The 22,415-nt window shown below is 39.9% G+C and overlaps 1 protein-coding gene and 1 long non-coding RNA gene across 3 annotated transcripts; both read right to left on the reverse strand.

Moving 5' to 3' along the window:
- Positions 1-543: 543 nt before the first annotated feature.
- LOC124859929 lies at positions 544-4,853 on the reverse strand. Its single transcript, XR_007036224.1, has 2 exons — positions 4,533-4,853; positions 544-969 (listed from the first exon to the last, which is right to left on the reverse strand). It is a non-coding gene; the product is annotated as an uncharacterized LOC124859929 (long non-coding RNA).
- Positions 4,854-6,813: 1,960 nt separating this feature from the next.
- cab39l1 (calcium binding protein 39, like 1) lies at positions 6,814-16,973 on the reverse strand. Of its 2 annotated transcripts, none has more exons than XM_047353812.1 (9): positions 16,809-16,973; positions 14,370-14,518; positions 14,106-14,270; positions 13,842-13,960; positions 12,819-12,987; positions 12,682-12,741; positions 12,533-12,598; positions 12,307-12,450; positions 6,814-10,743 (listed from the first exon to the last, which is right to left on the reverse strand). In XM_047353812.1, exons 1-9 carry the CDS (start codon positions 16,942-16,944, stop codon positions 10,552-10,554), a joined length of 1,200 nt encoding a protein of 399 aa, XP_047209768.1. In that variant the 5' UTR covers positions 16,945-16,973; the 3' UTR covers positions 6,814-10,551. The 2 variants fall into 2 exon arrangements, with proteins under 2 accessions (XP_047209768.1, XP_047209769.1); XM_047353813.1 differs by having other exon boundaries at positions 16,617-16,946.
- Positions 16,974-22,415: the final 5,442 nt, after the last annotated feature.

The raw sequence follows: 22,415 nt of genomic DNA on the forward strand, positions 1-22,415 counted from the left end.
TTCAGCTTAAAGAATCAGAGACGTGAGGCAGGACGCTCTGGGATATCAATGCAAAAACATGCTACTGAAAGCATCATACCCACAGCCAATGAGCTACATGCTTAAAAAAATTGTTTTGCAAATAAAGATATGAAAAGTGTGACACTGATTTCTATTGAGACTGCTCATAAAACTCAGGTCAACTATCCAGCCCATCAAAGACGTAGCCAAGAGGCCCATGGTAACTCTGGAAGGGCTGTGGAGATCAACAGCTCAGGTGGGAGAACCTGTTGAGATGACATCATCCCTGAAGACACCATCCCCACTATGATAGATTGTGGAGTCAGCAGCAGCCGGCTGGGAGGGCTTTTCTTCAACAGAGATGGAGAAGCTGGACAGAGATGATGGGAATACTGGGAAACCCTGGAACAAAACATGTTAGAGACTGCTAAAGACTTGAGAGGCGGTTCACCTTCCAACAGGACAAGAACCTGAAACACACAGCCAGCTGTAACTGCAGCAGAAGGTGGTCCTACATTTCGACTCAGGGAGGCGGAACACAAATGCATGCCACACTTTTCAGATTTTTATTTGTAAGACATTTTGAAAATCCATGTAAAACTATTTTCCTTTCACTTTATAATCCCGCCCTACTTTGTTTGTCCATCATATAAACATCTAAATACAACACACTGATGTTTAAAGTCCATGGTTGTGACATTATAAAACATGGAACAGTTCATGAATATTTTTACAAGCCACTGCAACAGAAAAAGGAAGCACAAATCATCTTCAGAGAACTAAGACACTGAAGAGCTGCAGCAGTTTTCAGGGAAAACAGACTAAAGGTTTTGAAAAAGAACAAGCCCTCCAGCCAGAAGGAGCAACTAGGGCAGTAGATTCTGAAACACCTCACTAACTACACTAGATGCACCTTAACCGGAGGGCCGTGACACAGGCAGAAAGGGTGGAGAGTCGAACCAGGGACATCTGAAACACAACAGAAGCAAATGTTAGTGATAAATGATAGTAAATGTGTTATTTGATTCCTATGAATGATGCCAGACACAAAAGAACAGCCTGTACAACCATTGGCATCCATAAAACTGTCCTTTATATGTAACAGCAAGGCCTAACTTCTAGAAGAACCGAAAACAGAGTAAAAGCTAACATGAACGACTTTAAAAAGACACTGATTTACAGGGCTCCTCTTTAATTTACACAATTCAGTTTTCTATCAATAGATTCAGACATTTATGTGTGCCATTTTTAAACAAATGCTGTATTATTAAGCCCAAATCAGATGTCCTTTGTTTGGGCTCAGTGGAACTGATTCACAGATACGCAGCTCTTGATTTTGGACTCTAGTGAAGAACTATTTCACCACTTTGAAATAATTTGTACTTTTAAATCAACTCTAACTTAAAATCTAAAAATACATCAACATGTCAAGCCTGGACTGGATCATTTTACCATGAGGACAGAATATATGAAACTAAATTTGGTTCTAAACAAGTGAAAACTAGACTACCGGTACTCATACTTGACTTCGATTAAACAACCAGTAAAACACAGCTTGTGATTTCCAGTTTAGTGTCTCCATTATTTTTGAGTCTAGAGCGAGGAACAGTCAGGAGCATCTGATCAGCTGACCAGAGGGAGCTGGAAGCGTAAGGGAGTCAGTCAGTGACAGACTGTGAGGGGCTTCATAGACAAACAGGAGGACCTAAACTTCACAGGCAACCAAAGGAGAGACTTGGTTTTTGACACAGAGCGAAGATGGAAAGGAATTTATCCAATTTAAAGTTGGAGTCAAGATTATTGACATGGGTCTTGATATGGGAGGAGACCCTGCCAAGCAGCTCAGGACACCTTTAAACGAAGTTAGGAAGGCTAAAGAGAAGAATTTCTGTCTTGTCCTCATACAGACGAAGGCATTTCTGTGCCATCCAGTTCTAAGGTGTAAAGGCTTCACATAAACTGTGTTTTACAGCATCTGTGATCAGAGTGGAATAATTATGTGCATATTTTTCACTTATGGAGAAAAAAGTGAAAATGCATCCAAACCCCCATCTTTGTGTTTAGACAATTTAGGTTTCATAGCCTGCATATTTATGAATATTTGTACCATGTAGAATGATCTAATCAGGTTTGACCAGTCAAATCTTTACATTTTGGACATGAGCTGATCAAATCTGATACATATCCAATTAAAGCAGGTAAAGCAACTTTTGCACATTATTATTTTTTGCAAGAATAATCTACCACAGGCTTTTAATTATATTCATATTGGACAACACTTTGTCCAGATTAACAGATATACATACACCACCGGTCAAGTTTTAGATACATTTCTCACTTAATGGGTCTCCTTATTTTCATGACTACATACGTTGTAGATTCTCATCAACAGCAACAAAACTGTGAATGAACACACATGGAAATATGTAGCATTCCAATGTTGTGAAATAACTCTAATCATTTTTATATTTTAGATTCTTCCAAATAGCCACCCTTTGCTCTGATTACTGCTTTGCTCTCTTAGCGTTTTCTCCATGAGCTTCATGAGGGGATCACCTGGAATAGTTTTCCAAAGAGACTTGAAAGAACTTCCCAGACGTTGATTGAGAGACGGCCAGAGGTTAATATTTCAGTCATTACAGCAAAGGGCAGCTGCTTTAAGGAATCTAAAAATATAAAACATAGTTAAAGTTATTTTACAATTTTGTGTTCATTCACAGTTTTGATGCCTTCAGCGAGAATTTAAGTACAATGTAAATAGTCATAAACATAAAGAAAACCATTAAATGAGAAAGTGTTTCTAAAAATTTTGACTGGGAGTGTATCTGATCATGCCATTATGAAATGCAGGGTCCCGCAGAGTTCAATTTTGGGACCACTTTGATTTCTTATTGCTGTTAAGTAACCCTTTTGTTTTATACATTAAAGGCTTTTGGTTTTGATAAAGTAATAGAGATATAGTAGCGTTACATTTAGCTCCAGGTTTGATTATTCAGTGCAACCTTTCAAACAATTTAATATTTCTGCTTTATTTCTGAAACCCATTAAAACGATTTCCCCAGATTAACAGTAATGCATCTGTAGTTCACAATAATACAAAATTGATAATTCAGATGCATATTCTATGAAAGATCAACCCTTGTTTTTGTAATCTCACCTTATCTTTTTTTACTGTTTTGTCACAATTTGTGTATGAAATGCAAAAATATAAAAAAAATATAAATAGCTCTTTACTCAAGTTCTAAATGAGATGTTTGCCTTGGAAAAGTATTTATAACCGAAAGAGGCGGAAGGAAAAGTGGTACATTTTTTTAATGTTTTACAAAGAAAATCTGAAAAGTGTGGCATACATTTATATTCAGCTCCCTTGAGTTATTACTATAAAACCATCTTTTGATGGAATTACACCTGCAGGTCACTTAGGGTGTCTCTCTCTACTAGTTTTATTGTAGATCTCTGCAGCTCCTCAAGAGTTTTACTTTTTTTAATATTAGGATGATGGACTGAATAAATGTCAAAAGCTTGAGATATTGTTACAGTCGCAAACTGTACAATCCAAAGAGCTATTTTTGCCCTCGGTCCAGCTAAATAAAACTCGATTAGAGCCACAAATTACCTTTTAAAACTCATCTGATAAATATCTACTATAGGAGATCTGATGGTTTTCTAAAAGAACCACAATTTTATTTCTATTTTTAGATTTATACATAAAGAAAAACTAAACGTGTGCAAATTGAAAATGGATACATTTTCTTCTATGGGATGTTAATATTTGTGGAAAAAAATCGAGTATCACCTACACAATTATGCCCTATTTTACTGTGAAATGTAAAAAACAATGCAACGTTTATGTTTGTATCATAAAATGTGAAATGGGTGTGGATACTTTTTGAAGGCACGTAACTTCAAAAGGCGGGGAAGTTATAAAAATATTTAAAGTTTTTACATCACAGCTAGTAATATTTTTAATTCTCGTGTTTTTTCCAGAGTTTGGGACTTTGAGGGGTTTCCTTTCATAGGGAAATTTCCACGAACTTCTCCGGTTATCAGCGTCACAAAGACAACGAACAACGGCGGAGTGGAAACTGGATGGGCTTTATTTTCCGCAAGAATATAAACTCTAAATACCACAACTTAGCTGTAGATTGTGGACCGGTGTTTTCGTAGATTGGGCTACGTTATTCGAGGTTTGGTGTCGTTTAAAGTCTTTAAACCAGTTGTTTTAAAAGTGGCGCCAACACGAGGCCTTAGTGAAGCGACAACGAGCATGCGCATCACTTCAATTAAAAAACTAGGATAATTTATACACCAGCAGCGGCTAAAACCGCTTGAACGTTAAGATTTAACCACTATCTCGAAGTTCTACTGCGAAACTCAACAATTTAGGCAGGGTTGCGCAAATAAATGTACAAAACTTGTTTAACAGTCCAAGAGAGCGAAATAGCATTTTTTCCATTCCTACAACGCGACAAACTGGGTTCTAAGCGCATTAAAGTGATCAGACAGAAGCGGAAAAGCTGCAGACAGCATACCTTGGTTCCGTCCAGTTTGAATGGAGCCATGTTGTCCGTCAGTCTTCTTCCGTACTTTGCTCCGCAGATGTTTGCCCTGCAGCCCCTCTCTTTGCCACAAACAAAAAGTTTTGTCATGCATGAAATGGCGAGAGCATCTTTTTTAATTGTTTCTCTCTTTGTGGGGGTGGGGGACAGGAGCGCTTTTCCAGGATGTCCTCCATAAATCCTTCCAACACCAAGGTAGTCAGTCCATACTTGGTTTCTGATGCGAACCTGTCCCGAGGAGGTCCTCACTGTGAAAAATAGAATTTACACACAGAGGCGAAAACTGGGTTTATTGGTCCATCTCCCTCCGCTATTTAATACCGAGCTGGTCAAGAAAGCCCATGAGGCTGGTGACCTGTAACCCCTGGTAAAAAAAAAAAAAAAAAAAAAACCCTGCCCCCACATCCCATGTCTCACACCCACCCGTTCCCACTCATGAGCACAGTAGTGTCACAGCCAGGAGAGCTGATAGATGCAGATCCTCTTGGCAAAGCGTGGTGACACTCCCCTTCTCCATGGGAAAGCGCTGCAGCTTTACAGGCCTTCTTCTACTATTCAACTTTAACCTACTTTCCCATGCTGCAGCTATTTTCCTGATGAGACTGTGACTGGTGAAGTTTAAGGGTTATAGCTGCGATTTTGTCTCAGTCTGCCCTGATCTGGTGAAGTCTGGCACAGGCTGAAGGTATCCTTATGATCTCATTCTGGAAAACTTGGGGATGTATTTTTGCAAGATGGCTGTAGCGGTCAAAGTCTCTTACCTTCTCTGTGAAGAGAAAGTGGATGCATCAAATGAAGCTCCAAGGTCATTTTTGATAATAGAAATCCAGGGTTCAAATATATTTCTCATGCCAAAATTTCATACTTTTCTAGACTCAAATTTCCAGACAAGCAGACAGGTACTAAATATGGAACCTGCAAAAACCCGCAGACTGGATGGACAGATGATAGGCGGTTGGATGGCAAATGTTTAGAGACTACAATAGGGACTAAAGTCTGGAAGAAATAGTTTCTGGAAAACATTTTTCAAATTAATACATTTCCAGGTTACTGAAAATATATTTTGCATTTTGGAGATGAAGAAACTGAAGACTTTGAAGAGGATGATCATCAGAAACACCCAGATAACTCACTCTGGACCTCTGCACAGATGATTGTAGTTAAGCTTCCTTCCAAAAGGCCTTTGAAGTCTTATTCTGCAGGGGAAACCCGAAACTCTGTGAAACATGTGCATGAGTTCTGGTGATAAGCCCGTTCTTTGGTATGGGGAGGGGAAAAAAAGGCAAGTTGACGGTTGATGCGGACACTGGTCCCAACACTGAACACGGTGGAAGCACAGTACTTTGGAGCTGCTCTAGACAGTTCAGACATGTGGAAGCTTGCTCAGATGGAGAAAAACAAAAAAAAAACAAAAGAGAAAGTGATCAAGTGAAGATTTGGAAGGTTAGAATAGTCATTGCAATTGACTCTGAATAAAACATTTTTATTCATGATGTTTTTCTGTTTCTGCTTTTAAAAATAGGAAGGTGTGTATTTTCAAAGAAAAATTTAAAAAGGAGCTTTAGCATTTATAAATGTATGGAAAAGTTCATCAAACACAGGCACTAAAAACGAACAATTATCTAAAGAGGGCTAACTAAAAATTTGTCACATTTGATTGAAAACAGGTTAGGAAAATGTGAGAAGGGCCTTTGTGTTTTTGGTCAGCAGTGGTTTGTACTTAGGAACTCTCCCACCGATGCCATCTTTGCCTAGTCTGTTGCTCATTGATGAATCATGAATCCCGGCCTTAAGGAAACCAAGTGAGGCCTGCAGTGCTTTAGATGTTGTTCTGGCTTCTTTTGCCACTTCCTAGAGGAGTCGTTTGGTGGGGCGGACCACTCCCAGTAAGGCTCACCACCGTTCCGTGATTTCTCAGTTTGTGGATAACAGCCCTCACAGTAATTCAACCAAGTCCCAAAGCATTAGAAACGATCCTTTCTAGAAAGTGGGATTTCTAGATTCTGCAGGTCTGTTAGCCTGGCTGTGAAATCATGCATTTTTTTCCCCACATACCTAATCTGAAATTATTTACAACTTTCTTTAGACTTTTGAGGCACAAAGCTGGAACAGTCAGCAGTCATCATCTTTTTAGTCATATTTGTGATTTTTTTGCAACATGGTCAAACAAATGACTGAATGTCCTTCTTGAGTACTGCTTCCACAACTCTATCCCAGCAGTTTTTAATATGAAGCATCGACTCACCACACCACACAGTTTGCCAAAACACTTTATTTTCATAAATGCGATCACACTTCAATTATCTTTTGTAATGTTATGTACACATAATTTGTTCCCACGGTAAATAAAACATCCAGTGTGGAAAGCGTAAGGGGTGAAAAGAGAAGATAGCAAAATAATTAAAAACATTAAGCAGAATTAAAAGGAAACTGAATATATAGAAATATATACTATTGATCTTCAGGAATTAAATTTGCTGTATACATGGTATTGCCAGAGACTTATAGGACTGTGCAAAACTCTTGGGCCATGTGTCATACTTTGCTTTCAAAGACCTAGACACTGCAAGTTTAAAGTGAATCTGAGAAATCGCTCTCCAGGCTTTTCAAGGTTCTTTCAAAGTTTCTCTAAAAATCAGTTATGCCTTTATTCATTTTTATGTCTGTCTATATTTGTATGTGACCATTCTTAAAGGAATACTTGTTACTTTTGTGAATCATTAAAACATTAAAAAGGTACCTAACGTAAGGCATCAGCCAGTCTGTCAGATCATTTACAGAACAGGATTTTTAAGCACTTATTTCAGCATGGAGTGGACTATGTCCTTGAAAAAAGGACCACTATTATTAAACTCTTGACACAGAGCAGGGAAACGATGCTTAGAAGTGTATACCTGAAGACTACCAACAGAAATGACAAGGTGGCTTTCCAACAAGAGGTCAGTTAGTCATGGCATATAATAACTTTTAATCACAGAGCAATACAAACTGTTTTTTGCTCATCTACTGTAGTTCCTTCCTGTTTTTGCAAGTTTCAGTACATAATTGCACCACTTTTCAGTTTCAATATCAAATTATAAAGAGAAGAGAGTTTTACATAGTTCTGTGTATTCTCACTATAGGAGGTAGGGATCCAGAAACTTTTACAAGGTGCCAGCTGTTGCCTACAGCTCCCCCTGGTGGGAATAGCTGTGTACAACACCCTTTTTTTCCCCCCAGAGTGCATGTCATGCCTGGAGTCAAATCTCAACAAGACCTCTTCAAGATTCCATATTTATGTCATCAGTTAATAAACAAACAAATGTGTTTAAAATAGAAAGCTAAACCACATGATTTTGAAATCATCTTGACTTTTTTTAGAGCCTATTTTAAGTGCTCCTAAGCAAAGAATGTTATCAAGGCGTTGGGACTCCTGGGGATATATATTTAACCTTAATATATAATTTGGCTTTTTCCTGTACACTTTAACAAAATTGTGCTTCAAATTAGAAGTTACAAATTGAAATTTATAATTTACTTTTTCATAAAATTACAAAACATTTTGTTATTTTGACTTTGGCTTATCAGCATATTCAGACGTCTAGAGTCAATTAAATGTCTCTACATAAGACGATGTCCATCACAAGGTAGCACAATGCAATTCATTATGGATTAACACAGGTGGTGCACCAACCAAGGACATATTGAAAACTTTTCTTCCATGGAGAAATTAAAGCGGCACCCAGTCCCTGTTTATTGTGAACAGATGTGTGCATGGCATAAATACAAGTACCGTTGTTCTACCTAGTAAGGTGTTCATGTAAATTACGATAGAGATGGGCTTTTTCAAATCCAGGGAGGTATACACTTCAAGATGACAGTTAGAAATAAATCCAGCACTGGTCCCCAACACCCAAAAACTTTCAGGCTAAGATTTACAAACTGCCTCAGCAGATGCCTAGTAAGGCAAAAAAGCCTTCTAATTAGACGTATTAGAGTAAAGACTATTTAAACTATTTACCATAATTAGAGATGCCACGAAAAATCACCTGGTGCCCGGAATTAGCTGATTCTACGCTGGACCAGTTGGAAAGGTAAAATCCAACCTTTCTCCAATCAGTGAACGCATCATATAAGGGCTATCAGGTTGGACTGACAACACTCTTCAGCGGATGTGGTTAGAAAGTCCGTTTTTTTAGTATCAGGGAGGTGTTTAAAAATGAAGTCAAAAGAAAGCACAAAAGCTTTAGGTAGGTTCCATAAAGAACACTATTTATTAGGCACGTCAGCTGTTAATTCAGGCTGCTACAGACATCAGGGGATAACAGGAAGCTGAACCTACTACTGCAAAGTTGCTCTGTTTCATCTAACTCTAGTCTTTTGGAAATATCAGTTAAGGTCAAGTTTTACTTACTGTAGGAATACACACAAAGACTACTGTTAATGCTAGCTGTGCCCAATGTGCTAACTGCAAACAACATTTCTAAAACAGTTTCAGAAGTTAACTCCAATCAATTTGCCTTTGGTTTGAAATGATATTCAAATGATTATTAACTGCAGAGCTGTGTAACACCAACATATCGCTCTCACACAGTGTGACGTCACCTCTAGTCCCAATACGAAAAATCAATGAGTGATGACAGAAAGGCTGCTAAAGGCTTTTTATAATAGTAGCAATAAATAATTCAATGACTTAATCTAACCAATAACAACAAATTGGAGCCTCTTCTTCCGACACTGATGTTATCGTTTTGAAATAATCCTCATAAAAAATGAATATCTTGTGAAATGGTGCACAATTATTCATTAATTTCTATAAACACTTTATTGTTCAGACAGTTGAAGTTAAGACGGTAGGAAAAAAAAGAGAGTTATTTATAGCTCTTAAGAAGAAGTCAGAATCAGTTAAAAAGCAGTTTCGGGTTTACGGAATTGGCGATAAGAAATTGGCCACCGGATCTCTAATCAGTGCATCTCTACATATATTTCTAACAACAAAGACAAAAACTCAACTGTTTGTCCAGTGTCCAGAGACCAGACTCATTTCTGACTTTAGGATTAGTATGAATTCACTTCAACATGTTTAAATTCAACCTAATGCTCATAAATTAGAACAACGGTGAAACATTTTGGGGTTGCATCCTTAAAAGCACCCATTACCATGGTATCAGTTGTGTTAGATTAGTACTATGTATATTCTGCATGTGGAAATGAAATGGAGCGCTTTCTGTGAGATCAATGGTCTGGCTGAGACCCTGCAGCATTATCTGATTCCTTGTTTCTATTTCAGTCATGTAAGCGTTGCCAGACGCAACCCCCAGAAAAAAGAACAACAGAATTGATCGATTCCTCATAGGTTCTGACTTGTGCTTCCTGCATAGACACAGCACTGCTGGATTCACGTCTGGCTATTGCCAGACACACAAAAGCAGCCAAAGCCCTGGGCGCTGACCTGGCCAATAAAGAGCCACAAGTCACTGCCAGGGCCGAATTTCTAAAGATCATTTAACTCTCCCACACAGACAGACAAAAACGGACAATAAGGCAGATAATAAAGCAAAATGGAGCATTTAGAGGAAGCAATTAGAAAAATAATATTATTACCTCTCAGCATTTCAATCTTTATAATATAGACAAGTTAAGGAAAATTACTTTATAAGAACATCTTTAGAGCCTGTGGAAATGTTGGGAAACTAGCAACAATCTATGTGAAGGAATAAGAGTTTGAGGCCCAACATTACACAAGCAGAGTAAAGGCCTTCCACTGCCACTAAATAAGAAGCACTGTGGTTTAAATATAAGTTCTGGGCCCGTACAGGTGATGACTAAATTCACCTCCACAGTGGCACTAAACCAGAAAATGAGAAATTGGAACACGTTTTCCTATGTTTTATATTTCAAATTATATTTTAAAATCTTTGTCTTATTACTTTAGACTCCCTCAGCCTTCTGCAGCTTCAGACACCACCTCTATAATGTACCACCTGAGAGAAGCAAGATGGTCCTGCAGGCTTTAAGACTCCTCGGATGCAGCTGGTCTCTTCAGGTCTCGGATCTGCTTGATCAGATAGTTTTTCTCGTCGCAGAACTGCTCGTCTTCGGACCTGTCCGTCTGGAAGTGGCTCAGGAACTCCACCAGCTTGGCCTGGTTCTTCAGCAGGATGTCGAGCACTGGCTGGGTCTTGTTTGGGTTTGCAACAAATACCTGAAGAAAGAAAAAAAAAAAACTCACAAATCAGGAGATATGTGAACCAAAGAGCCCATATTTCCTTGCATAAATAGGGGAAAGATTTTCTGCCTACTAGACATAGGGTGGCATGAGAATCTCACCTTGTGATCATCTCAAGCAAATATACCATTATTTATACAATGATTTGATACTCAGAGCATTGGGCACATTGCGTAATGGTAAAAGTAGAAAACTGTTAGGAACATGTTGGTTAATTGAAATCGATAGACGCCACAATTTTCCACTATAGTATTGCAATTAAATCCTTTCCTAATGTCATTAAACTCTATTTGAGACAAATAAATGTATATTGATGCATGATCTAATATCTGATTTAAACCAGAAACTCTAAGAGCAAAAAAGCAGGTATGTCAAACGTTCTCATGACATTAATTGACAAATCAGTTTATTTCAGCATAAAAATAAGAGAACTGGATTCCACTTTAGCCACAGACTAGTTCAGGTAGCTAGCCTGCAGTCAGCTGCTTTACACATTAGAGCTTACCAACACCACTTTTAAAACAGTGTTATCTTAATAAGAAGGAAGGGTGGCCTTCCTTTAATTTTCACAATATGAAATTCTTTTAAGCAAGAGAAAAGGACAGTAGTCATAAACACCGTGCAGAAACAGGTGGGGGAGGAGAAGCGTGGTCCCTCTCTGCTCCACACAGCCAAATAAAACTTCTGTCACTCCTGAACTTTCTCTGGCATCTCAATAAAAACACTTTTTAAAATCTTGATCCTGGAAATCAGCCCATGCCTAATGCCGATTACCGACATCAAGGTTTACCGAGGTTTAAAAACGTTAAGGTTTCAAATACGTAAACAGATTACTTTCATATTTCTTATACAACTGAACATTCTTTTATCAAAATGCCAGAGCTTTCTCTTGCTGCATAAAAAAAGAGATTTTTCACATCTGTTGCTACACAGACAGTCAGATGGCTGAAGAGCTAGTATGTTTTCGGCTTGGTTAAAAAACAATAGACAACTCTGTCTCTTTAGAAATATCTCTGGTTGTGAAAAACTGATAGTCATGGTGTAGAAGCTATAGGAGCAGCGCTCACTCTCATCAATTATAGTTTGCGAGCTATGAGGAGCAAATATATGCAACAATCAGTTAAAAATGCTCTACGTTATTGGAGTTTGGCTCTTTATAGAGTAACAGAAGTCTAACAAGCTAACATTAGTGGTTAATTAGTGAGGCCATCCGCTCGGGTCAGCTGCAAAACAGACAAGGTTCTTGTAACTGATGGATGGCACTCCTTTAGTTGACTGACTGACTTTTCACAGTTGGAAACAAACAAATGTGCATTTCTTGTAAGCAAAGGAGGTTAACAGCCATCTTTTGGCAAGCAGATTTAAAATCTCTACCTTGATCGATTTCAGTAACTGGGCCTGTTCCAAATTACCATTTTATTTTAAACAAAAGCAACTGATGTTTTGTGTCAATGCCGTGAAACAGTCGTAGTTTCATTCATGGTCATACCGTGAGAGTTTCATCCCAGCCTAACCTGGAGATTTATTTGACATGCACACCTTAAAGACGTGGAATGCTTCAAACTGGATGTTACGGCTGTTGTCTCGTAGAAGGTTCATCATCAGTTTCAAATTCTCGGCTCGACTGATGTAATTTGTCATGACAGTGAAGTTGTGTCTATCCAGCAGGAGTTCCCCAAGGAGCTGATGAACAGTAAATTAATAAATTAATGCAAACGAGTAAGCTCAAATAAAAGTGTAATTTAACAAGAAAGGATATAAATACCTTCAAAGACTGCCGTTTGGTGACGTAGTTATCAGAATTCAGCAGCTTTTCGTACTCTGTGAACACCTGGTAGACATTTTATAAGCCTGTTAGGCACAGAGAAAGCACTGTTCGAATGACAGATCAAAGTTCAGACTAGAAAAACTCACCCTGTCATAATTATTCTCCAAGAAATCCGCACACATCATCTTGTGTCGTGTGAGAAGATCCTGAGAGGGAAAAAAACCGAGCATTTACCTGGAAATGATACACGTGTGGTGTGACAAATAAAAGAGAAAATGTGTACCTTGAAGGAGGCAAAGGCATCCGATGCGATGTCAAAGGTGGAGAGCTCCACATAATGGAAGAAGCAGAAGAAATCCTCCGAGAAGAGTACCGTCCTGGCCAGGGGCTCGTGGCGCAGGCACTCTCTCAGCATCATGCCGCAGTTCAGAGCCACTTCTGGGCTCTCATATCTGCACAGGTTAACACATGTCAGCATGGCTTTAAGCACAGTTACACACGTCAACCTCAAAATTCAAAACCAACCAATTATACAAGACCGCACAGCAGATGAATCAAAGAGTGCTCCGGCACTTCAACCGCTCTTAATCCCATAATAAAACCATTCTTGCAGCTCATCTTTCACAGTGAGGTGCTTATTAGGAGCCTACAGGTAGCTGGCCAAAAGACAACCTATCCCCCTTTAAACAGAGACTACATAAGTGGCAACATAATTTACCACGAGCATTAAATGTCAGCATTTCATGTCTGCCTCCCAACAAACAAGCTAAAAGGTCTCATTTGTCAACATGACATTTTATGAGTTCAGGCCTCAAAAAACAAGTACCATGAGTAAGAAAACAAAAAAATAAATCATACAGCTCTCTGAGATGGTCTCTGATCTGCTGAAAGTAGCCTGAGATGACCCAGCGCCGAGCAGCTAAAACTGCATTTTGTTTTCTTGAGCAGGCAGCATGGTGGGGCTTTTTTTAAGAGCTGTAAAACCAGCACTCTGCTATCTCTCCATCAGCATGTGAAACCCACAGGTGAGAGCAGCAAGTTCCTGCTTGTTCTTCTAGGAGCTGTTGAAACGCATACGGTGAGCGGAAGTGCAACCTAACACATATTTGAGGAAATCAGTAAAGGAGCAGCGCTCACTCTTATCAAGCATAGTTTGCAAAACAAAATCCAAACTGAAGAACAGAAGCAGTTAGATGATCTCAACCTTCATATTAATGCATGGATGTTTAGACACGAACCGCTCATGCTGAAGTGTAAACGATCAGATCGATGCATTGTTCAGAAGAAAAAAATAAGAGCAACTCACCCTTTCAGAAGCATGAAGAGTATTTCTGTGTGTGAGGAGATGTATTCAACAGTGGGTGTGCGGCTGCCAATCTGACGTCTTACAATATTGCTGAACAAATGGACCACATCCTTCTTGCCCTGTAAAATAATGACTCAGACAGATCAACATGCAGAGCTCGAATGTGAACAGAAACATAGTCTCTGATCATTTCAGGCCAAATAATCCAACCTTTTGGAACAAGGCAACTTAATAGAGCAACAAGTAGTTTTATTTTTTTTTCACCTCAAAATCAATTCTCTGCAGGTTTGCAATAAGTGCGATGAGAAGATTGGTGTTATATAATTCTTGTGCGAGCTGAGCCACAGCTTCAGTTTGAGGTTCCTTGTCCCCTGTCCCACTAAGCACCTCCTTCAGGGAAGCAAGGTTTTTGGACACCTCTTCTGCAACCTTAAGACGGAAACAAGGACGGATAACGTGTTGTGTAATGCAAGTTAATAATGCAAAGTTCATTTTAAACGACCGGGAGGACTAAAAGTGATGTCAAACCTTTTCACACTTTTTGCTGTCTGCAGCATCCAACTTTTCCATGTGTGCAACATTTTCCTTCAAAGTCCTTACTATTTCACCTGGATTCTTCTGAGATTTCCCAAAAGGAAAAGGCATGACTGAAGACGGGTAATCCAATCCAAAAATCACTGCAAAAATAAAACCTTTTAATTAGGGACACATAATATTTAGGCATTAGTCTTTTTTTTTTGACATATAGGTATCAGTCCCGTATGTAAAACTAGGCCGATATTAATATCGATGTTTATTTCCGTCTTGTTGCCTTCTGTGTTTCGGGAGGAGGGTTTGGCCATGTGGTATTTGTTTGGTCATGTGACGGTGATAGTGATGCAGTGACTGGGGGTTTAACTGAAGCAGAGAACCAACGCCGGTGGCGTGGCCGTTTTTTCACGATGTCAAAAAGGTAGGAATCGGTAAATATCGATTATCAATATTAAAGTCAGATATAGATATTGGGCCAAAATTGGGTGCATCAATAGTTTAAATATGAAAGATACCATACTCATAAATGTGTGCACATATTTAGAAAATGATGCAGAAATTCCCTGCAATGTCCCAGTCCCACAGCTACAGTTACAAGCACATTACTTAATGACCTCTCTGGGGGGGGCACTCATTATTTTGCTGCATGCAAACCTACGAAAACGTGAAACAGCAAAGCTAAAATGTAAAATTGGGAGACACAAAGATATGGTGTGTGATGAAAACATTTTAAAACAGTAAAAACAAGTGATACATTTTTTTAAAGTACTAAAGGCATGTGGAATGTTTTAAAGAGAAACATTAGATTTTTTTTTTAAACTGTCATCAAAATTTGTCACAGTAAAAACATGCAAGCTGAGGCTAAGTCCCTCTGTCTGGTGGTTCTCCTATTATTTATTTTTTTTATACATAGGTTGCCATTTTGCTCCAGCCTCCTTACATTTTAAACCGAAAAAAAAAAAAAAAAAAAAACAGTTCGTACCCACGTACTCATCAAGAATTACTCATTTGTTTGGTATCCCATTATTGCAATAAGCTATAAAGATAAATAACCCCCAAAAAAGCCAAAATCAAACATAGAATTTTATTTAAATATATGTTATTTTCTGAAAACTTTGTGTTTGACCTCATTTCCATTTATGGTGACGTCCTGTTTGGGTCGGTTTTAGCTTAGAAACTATGTCAGATTATGACCTCTGATTAAACAAAAGTAACTGTAAGCAACATCCTGCTGGTTGCTTGTTTACTGCAGTTATACAGCCACATTTCCTACAGTAAACTATGAACAGATGACAAAAAAAGAAAAAAAATCACTTTAAAGTCTTGGTTATCAAAGCAGGTACAAATACCCCCCAGATGGAAAGAATTTACAAATGGTTGATACAAAATGTCCCATGGAAGAACGCTCTATTTCATTGCCAGTGGTGCCAACAAATGGGGGTCAGGGGCCGCATCTACAGATACTGAGCATCAACCAGTTGGAAAGGTTACTGACCTTATATATACTTCTGTTAATTTTTGTTTTTCATAAACTACCACTTTTGGGTCTTGACCACTCTATTTTACAACAGCATAATAAAAATGAAATTCTGCTTTGTTTTTTGGGTTTGATGTGCCAACCCAAGATTATTAGTGGTTGCCATCTGGTTTCTGGATACGCCCTTGTTCATACTCAGGAAAGTCAGGTATAAAACAGCCAGAGCTACAAAGGGTTCAAATGGCAAAGCAGCAAAATGACACACATCATACAACATGGTGATCAAACAGAAGCACATAAATAACTAAATGGTGCAACAACAACAAAATAACCCGCACAGTTGAGCAGTCCTGGGTTAATTAGGGGGGGGGACCTTTTAAGCACCCTTGTGCCCATAGAGCCTATTGTTTCATAATCCGTCCGTGGCTAAAATCATTAATGAAAAATATCGCAACTAGAGAAAATGTTAGCAAACCTCTAAAAGTTGCTACATTTATAAAAACAGTCTGTTGTGTATATTATGAGAATATAATGACACGCCAGGCGAGGGGGAAAAAAAGCTAACTTTCAAAACGACGCCAGGGAGGATGTTACGGCTAAAATGACGTTAAAATGTCAACGTTAAACTCTTGTCTGTCAGGAAAGTACAGCTAGCTTCTGACCTAGAGCAGCACCGAGAAACGACCAAACTAATGACGAGAGCACGTTTAAAGTTCTGCGGAAACCTCACATAAAAACAACAGAAAGTTTCAGCTATCAAAACTCACCAAATGCGATGTCGTCCTGAAACCGAAACACACTCGACTGCTAGAGGTTAGTTAGCGGGATAGCAAGTTGTGTCCACTTTCTCTACTGTGTTACGACACTCTCAACGGTGGGTAACGTTATCTAATAGAGCCGTAGCTGGGTGACATTTGCTAACTGACGGTCATAGCGGCGATTTTATCATTTAAACCTGCCTTCTACAGTTGAAAGGGGGTGAGCTGCTGGGTTAGCCAGTCTGACAACTTCATTTCCCTGTTCTTTTTCTACCGAAGCAGCCGTCCTCTCATCCCGGGGACACTGGGCGGGTATGTTGAGCTCTGTTTGCTCCATGTAAAGTGACGGTCACCGGCTTCAGCCAATCAGCGTGACCGCTGCACAACTTAGTGAAACGCCCTCTCTGATGCGGTGCGCCTATTTCACTGCTCACGGGGTTTTTTTGCGGCGGAGGAAGAACAGACTTCAGTGGAAGCCCTTCTGACCGACCGCCCTGAGGAGCAAATTAAGCGCACCTGATGTCTCTTAAAAACGAAAAGCCCTGTAGCTGTTACAAAAATAAGGATAAAGAAACAAAAAATAAAAGCGAACTAATGTTGGAGTCAAAAAAGTAAACTTATTTATTTATTACATATGGCAAATTAATTACTTAACAAGTCAATCAAGCAAACACATCAAATTAAAACTATTTATTTCTTAAACATTGCAAGTTAATAAGTAGCAAAACATTAAATAAATACAGCTGTTTGGCAGCTATAGGAGTAATTTAATGTACATGGAGATGTAGGATGTGGTCTGATTGACCACAACAAGGAGTATGTAAGCAGCCCTGTAGCTGCAAGTTTGTTTAAATTGATATTACCATTTATTTTTTAACATAGAGCTTAACTAAATAAAGCGCATGTGTATTAATATAATTATATATTGCAAAAAAGTCAACATGTTTTATTCAGTAATAAATTTTAGCACTCTCATCTCAAACGCAACAGTACTCAGCAGCAAGACCTTGCATTTGTACACTGCATATAACTGGGCTAATACCTTGGAAAAGTTCAAACTGCTGTTAAAACTGGACTTAACCCAACAATTCTAGTTATTTAAAGTAATAGTGTTCCACAAGGAGTCTCGCCACCCCTGGTATGTAAAACATACAAAACTGCTTATTCAGAATTCATATTTAAATTTTGATTATGTCACTGGCTAAGTCTATGACAGAAATAATCTGATATGATCTTTGAATGAAAGCATGGCATCTACTGTACATTGTAATGCACTTTGTTAATGCAACACATCATGCAGATTATTTCAGAAATAATTTAGAAGGAATGAACATCACAAAAAAAATTATTTTTGGAGAATTTTTCACATGGTAGAAAATATGTTGATATTCCAGAACAGCCAGAGAGCATTAAAGGCTCAGGAAACATTTGAAGGGGATTTGGAGTTAATTAGCTGACACCATGAGTGCCCATTAATGAGCTATTTCACAGTATTCTAATTTTCTGAGACACTGAATTTGGATGTTTCTTTACTTGTAAGCAATAATCATCAAAATGACAAGAAACAAAGGCTTAAAATATAATGATATATAACAATGACTCTATTTATGCATTTCACTTTCTGAGATGACAGACAAAAAATATTGCACTTTTACAAAATATTCTAATTTTTTGAGATGTGTCTGTACAGCTGCTCATGTGGTGTCACTGTGTTGACTATATTAAATTTGGCAAGTGATTCAAAGTGATTCATTTAGCAAAAATTGTTGCATTAGCTTGAGTGTTTGCAGCACCAAAGTAACTTGACTTCAACCCTCTTTCCCACAGCTGGAGATGTGTTTGAGATTTCCAACATCAGACGGGAGAAGTACGAGTTCCACAAGGGAACGTCTGAGTATTAGGACATCTTGCAGTGCAACGACCTCCTGTCTTCAGCAACACCACAAGGACATCAGACTCCTGCAGCTTTCCTCATCATGACCTCAGGCCTTGACAAGGTCCTCGCATGCTGTCAGAAAACAAAGCGTATGTATCTTCTGAATATGAAAGCAGTTAAACAGTATAAATGACTTCTGTTTGAATGTCTCCACAGCATGGAGTGGATTTAGATGCACCTCTGCCCTACTCCCACATTGACATTGCTGGGTCAAGTGGTCCTTTCCCTGGAGTGTTAACTGGATCCCCCATCCTCGCCATGGCAACCAAATATATCCTTCAAGATAGTCTCTAAAAATACTAAAAAACACATTATGTATATGCTTAAACCTTAATGAAACGCACCTAACCTAGCATTAGACACTTCTTAAAACCTCTGGTTTATTTTTCTCTGACTGTTTGTGCGTGTTTCTAACAACACTTAACTTTCTTCCTGTCTGAATCATGGGTTGAAAAAACCTGTAAAGTGGCCTGAATTAGCAAATATCCAGGGGTCAAATTTAGTCATTTATGAGGGTGTGTGCCATGAAACCAAGTTATGCTCATTATTCAATAAAAAATGGGGCTTTATGGTTATTGCGGTATGTCTGTTTTTTTGTACCAACAGGAAATACTTTGTTCTGTACAAAGTTGAATGTGCTGACAACAAAATCACACAAAAATCATCAATGGAAATCTGGCTGTTGATTTAGGGGTTAGCGCGCAACCACATATAGAGGCTATAGTCCTCGAAGCGGCCATCCTGGGTTTGAGTCCCAGACCCGGCGACATTTGCCGAATGTCTCCCCCTCTCTCTACCCCTCTTTCCTGTCTGCCTACTATCAATAAAAAGTAAAAGGCCACTAGTGCTAAAAAAAATAAATAAATAAAAGCCTCTAGTGCCGAAAAAAATTATTTAAAAAAAACAAAAATCATCAATGGAAATCAAATTTATTAACCAATGGAGGCCTGGATTTGGAGTCACACACAAAATTAAGGTGGAAAAACACACTACAGGCTGATCCAACTTTGATGTAATGTTCTTAAAACAAGTCAAAATGAGGCTCAGTATTGTGTGTGGCCTCCATGTGCCTGTATGACCTCCCTACAAAGCCTGGGCATGCTCCTGATGAGACGGCGGATGGTCTCCTGAGGGATCTCCTCCCTAACCTGGACTAAAGCATCCGCCAACTCCTGGACAGTCTGTGGTGCAACGTGACGTTGGTGGATGGAGCGAGACATGATGGACGTCGGGCCCTCATACCATCCTCATGGAGTCGGTTTCTAACCGTTTGTGCAGACACATGCACATTTGTGGCCTGCTGGAGGTCATTTAGCAGGGCTCTGGCAGTGCTCCTCCTGTTCCTCCTTGCACAAAGGCGGAGGTAGTGGTCCTGCTGCTGGGTTGTTGCCCTCCTACGGCCTCCTGGTGTACTGGCCTGTCTCCTGGTAGCGCCTCCAGGCTCTGGACACTACGCTGACAGACACAGCAAACCTTCTTGCCATAGCTCACATTGATGTGCCATCCTGGATGAGCTGCACTAACTGAGCCACTTGTGTGGGTTGTAGAGTCCGTCTCATGCTACCACAAGTGTGAAAGCACCACCAACATTCAAAAGTGACAAAAATATCAGCCAGAAAGCAAAGGTACTGAGAAGTGGTCTGTGGTCCCCACCTGCAGAACCACTCCTTTATTGTGTGTCTTGATAATCGCCAAAGATTTCCCCCTGTTGTCTATTTCATTTGCACAACAGCTGTGAAATTGATTGTCAATCAGTGTTGCTTCCTAAGTGGACAGTTTGGTTTCACAGAAGTTTGAGTTACTTGGAGCTATGCAGGGAAGCTTGTGCCTATCTCCAGCAGTCTATGGACACCGTGGACAGGTTGCCAGTCCATCGCAGGGCAACACAGACACGCACACACACACACCTAAGGTGGTATAGAGAGACCAATTAACCTAACAATTTTTGGATTGTGGGAGGAAGCCGGAGTACCCAGAAAGAACCCACGCATGCACGAGGAGAACATGCAAACTCCATGCAGAAAGACCCAGAAGTCGAACCGAGGACCTTCTTGCAATAGCGCTACCAACTGCGCCATCATGCAGCCCCTATATATATATATTCCCATAACAAATATTATAATTATATCACAGTTTTACTAGCATCATTTAAAAAGTTCTATTCTATACATATATTAGAACTTTTTAAATAATTCTAGTAAAACTGGGATATAATTATAGTATTTGCTATGGGAATTGGTGAAAATGTTCTCCTCACACAGATAGTAAATGTATTCATACCCCATGAGGTTATTCACATTTTGTCACATTACAACTGCAAACTGTTTTGTGGTAGACCCACTCAAAATAGTGCACAATTGTCTATAATACATGGTTCTAGACATGCAGTCCCCTTTTAATCCAATGTCCCTAAACAAAATCCAGTGCAACCAACAGCCTTCAGTACCCAGAGTCCACCTGTGTCTTATTTATTCTCTGTATAAATCCAGCTGTCCTGTGAAGGCCTCAGAGGTTTGTTAGACAGAATCATGACAACCAAGGAACACAGAAGACAGGTCAGGAGTAAAGCTGTGGAGAATTTTAAAACAAATTATAAAACACCATCCCACGCTTTGGACATCTCATGGAGTCCTGCTCAAGAGTATGACATATCTACAATCATACCAAGACATGGCTGTCAACCTAATCAGGCAGGCCAGGCAAGGACAGCAGTAATTAGAGAAGCACCCAAGAGGCCCATGGTAACACTGGAGGGGGTGCACAGATCAACTGCTCAGGTGTGATCTTATGTTGACAGGATTACTATTAGTCATGTACTCGAGTAATCTGTCCTTAATGGAAGAGTGGGAAATGGAAAGCCATAAGAAATACGGTTTGTAGTTTGCTATAAGCCATGTAGTAGACAGAAAACATGGAAGAAGGTGTTCTGGTAAGATGAGATCACATTTTAAATTTTGGCCAATATAGACAAAGCCAACGACCAGTTCTCAGCTAACGACTCTGCGTCTGTCTGGAAAGGGCTCAGACAGATCACCAACGACAAGCCGAAAGCCCCCCACTCCATCAACGACCGACGCCTCGCCAACGACCTGAACGAGTTCTACTGCCGCTTTGAAAGACAAAGGGACAGTCCTGTAACCATCCCCCACGACACCCCCCAACAGCTGCAGCCACAATCCACCACCCCCACCTCCCCAACTTCAAGAGGGGCCTTGGCACCTCCAACCCCCACCCTGAAGTTCCCCCCCACCAGCCCCCTACCCACGCCGAGGACGGCTCTTTCCATCCAGGAGAGGGACGTCAACAAACTCTTCAGGTGACAGAACCCCAGGAAAGCTGCTGGACCGGATTCTGTCTCACCAGCCAGCCTGAAGCACTGCGCTGATCAGCTGTCTCCAGTCTTCACAGACATTTTTAACACCTCACTGGAGACATGTCATGTGCCAGCCTGCTTCAAGTCCTCCACCATCGTCCCTGTTCCCAAGAAGCCAAGGACCACAGGGCTTAATGACTTCAGACCCGTCGCCCTGACCTCTGTGGTGATGAAGTCCTTGAGCGCCTTGTGCTCTCACACCTAAAAGACATCACCGACCCCCTCCTGGACCCCCTGCAGTTTGCCTACAGAGCCAACAGGTCTGTAGATGATGCAGTCAACCTAGCCCTTCACTTCATCCTCCGGCACCTGGACTCCACAGGAACCTACTGCCAGGATCCTGTTTGTGGATTTCAGCTCTGCCTTCAACACCATCGTCCCAGTTCTGCTACAGGAGAAGCTCTCCCAGCTGAGTGTGCCCGACTCCATCTGCAGGTGGATCACTGACTTCCTGTCTGACAGGAAGCAGCGCGTGAGGCTGGGGAAGCACGTCTCTGAC

This window comes from Girardinichthys multiradiatus, chromosome 23 (assembly GCF_021462225.1).
Source record: "Girardinichthys multiradiatus isolate DD_20200921_A chromosome 23, DD_fGirMul_XY1, whole genome shotgun sequence".
NCBI classification, from domain to species: Eukaryota; Metazoa; Chordata; class Actinopteri; order Cyprinodontiformes; family Goodeidae; genus Girardinichthys; species Girardinichthys multiradiatus.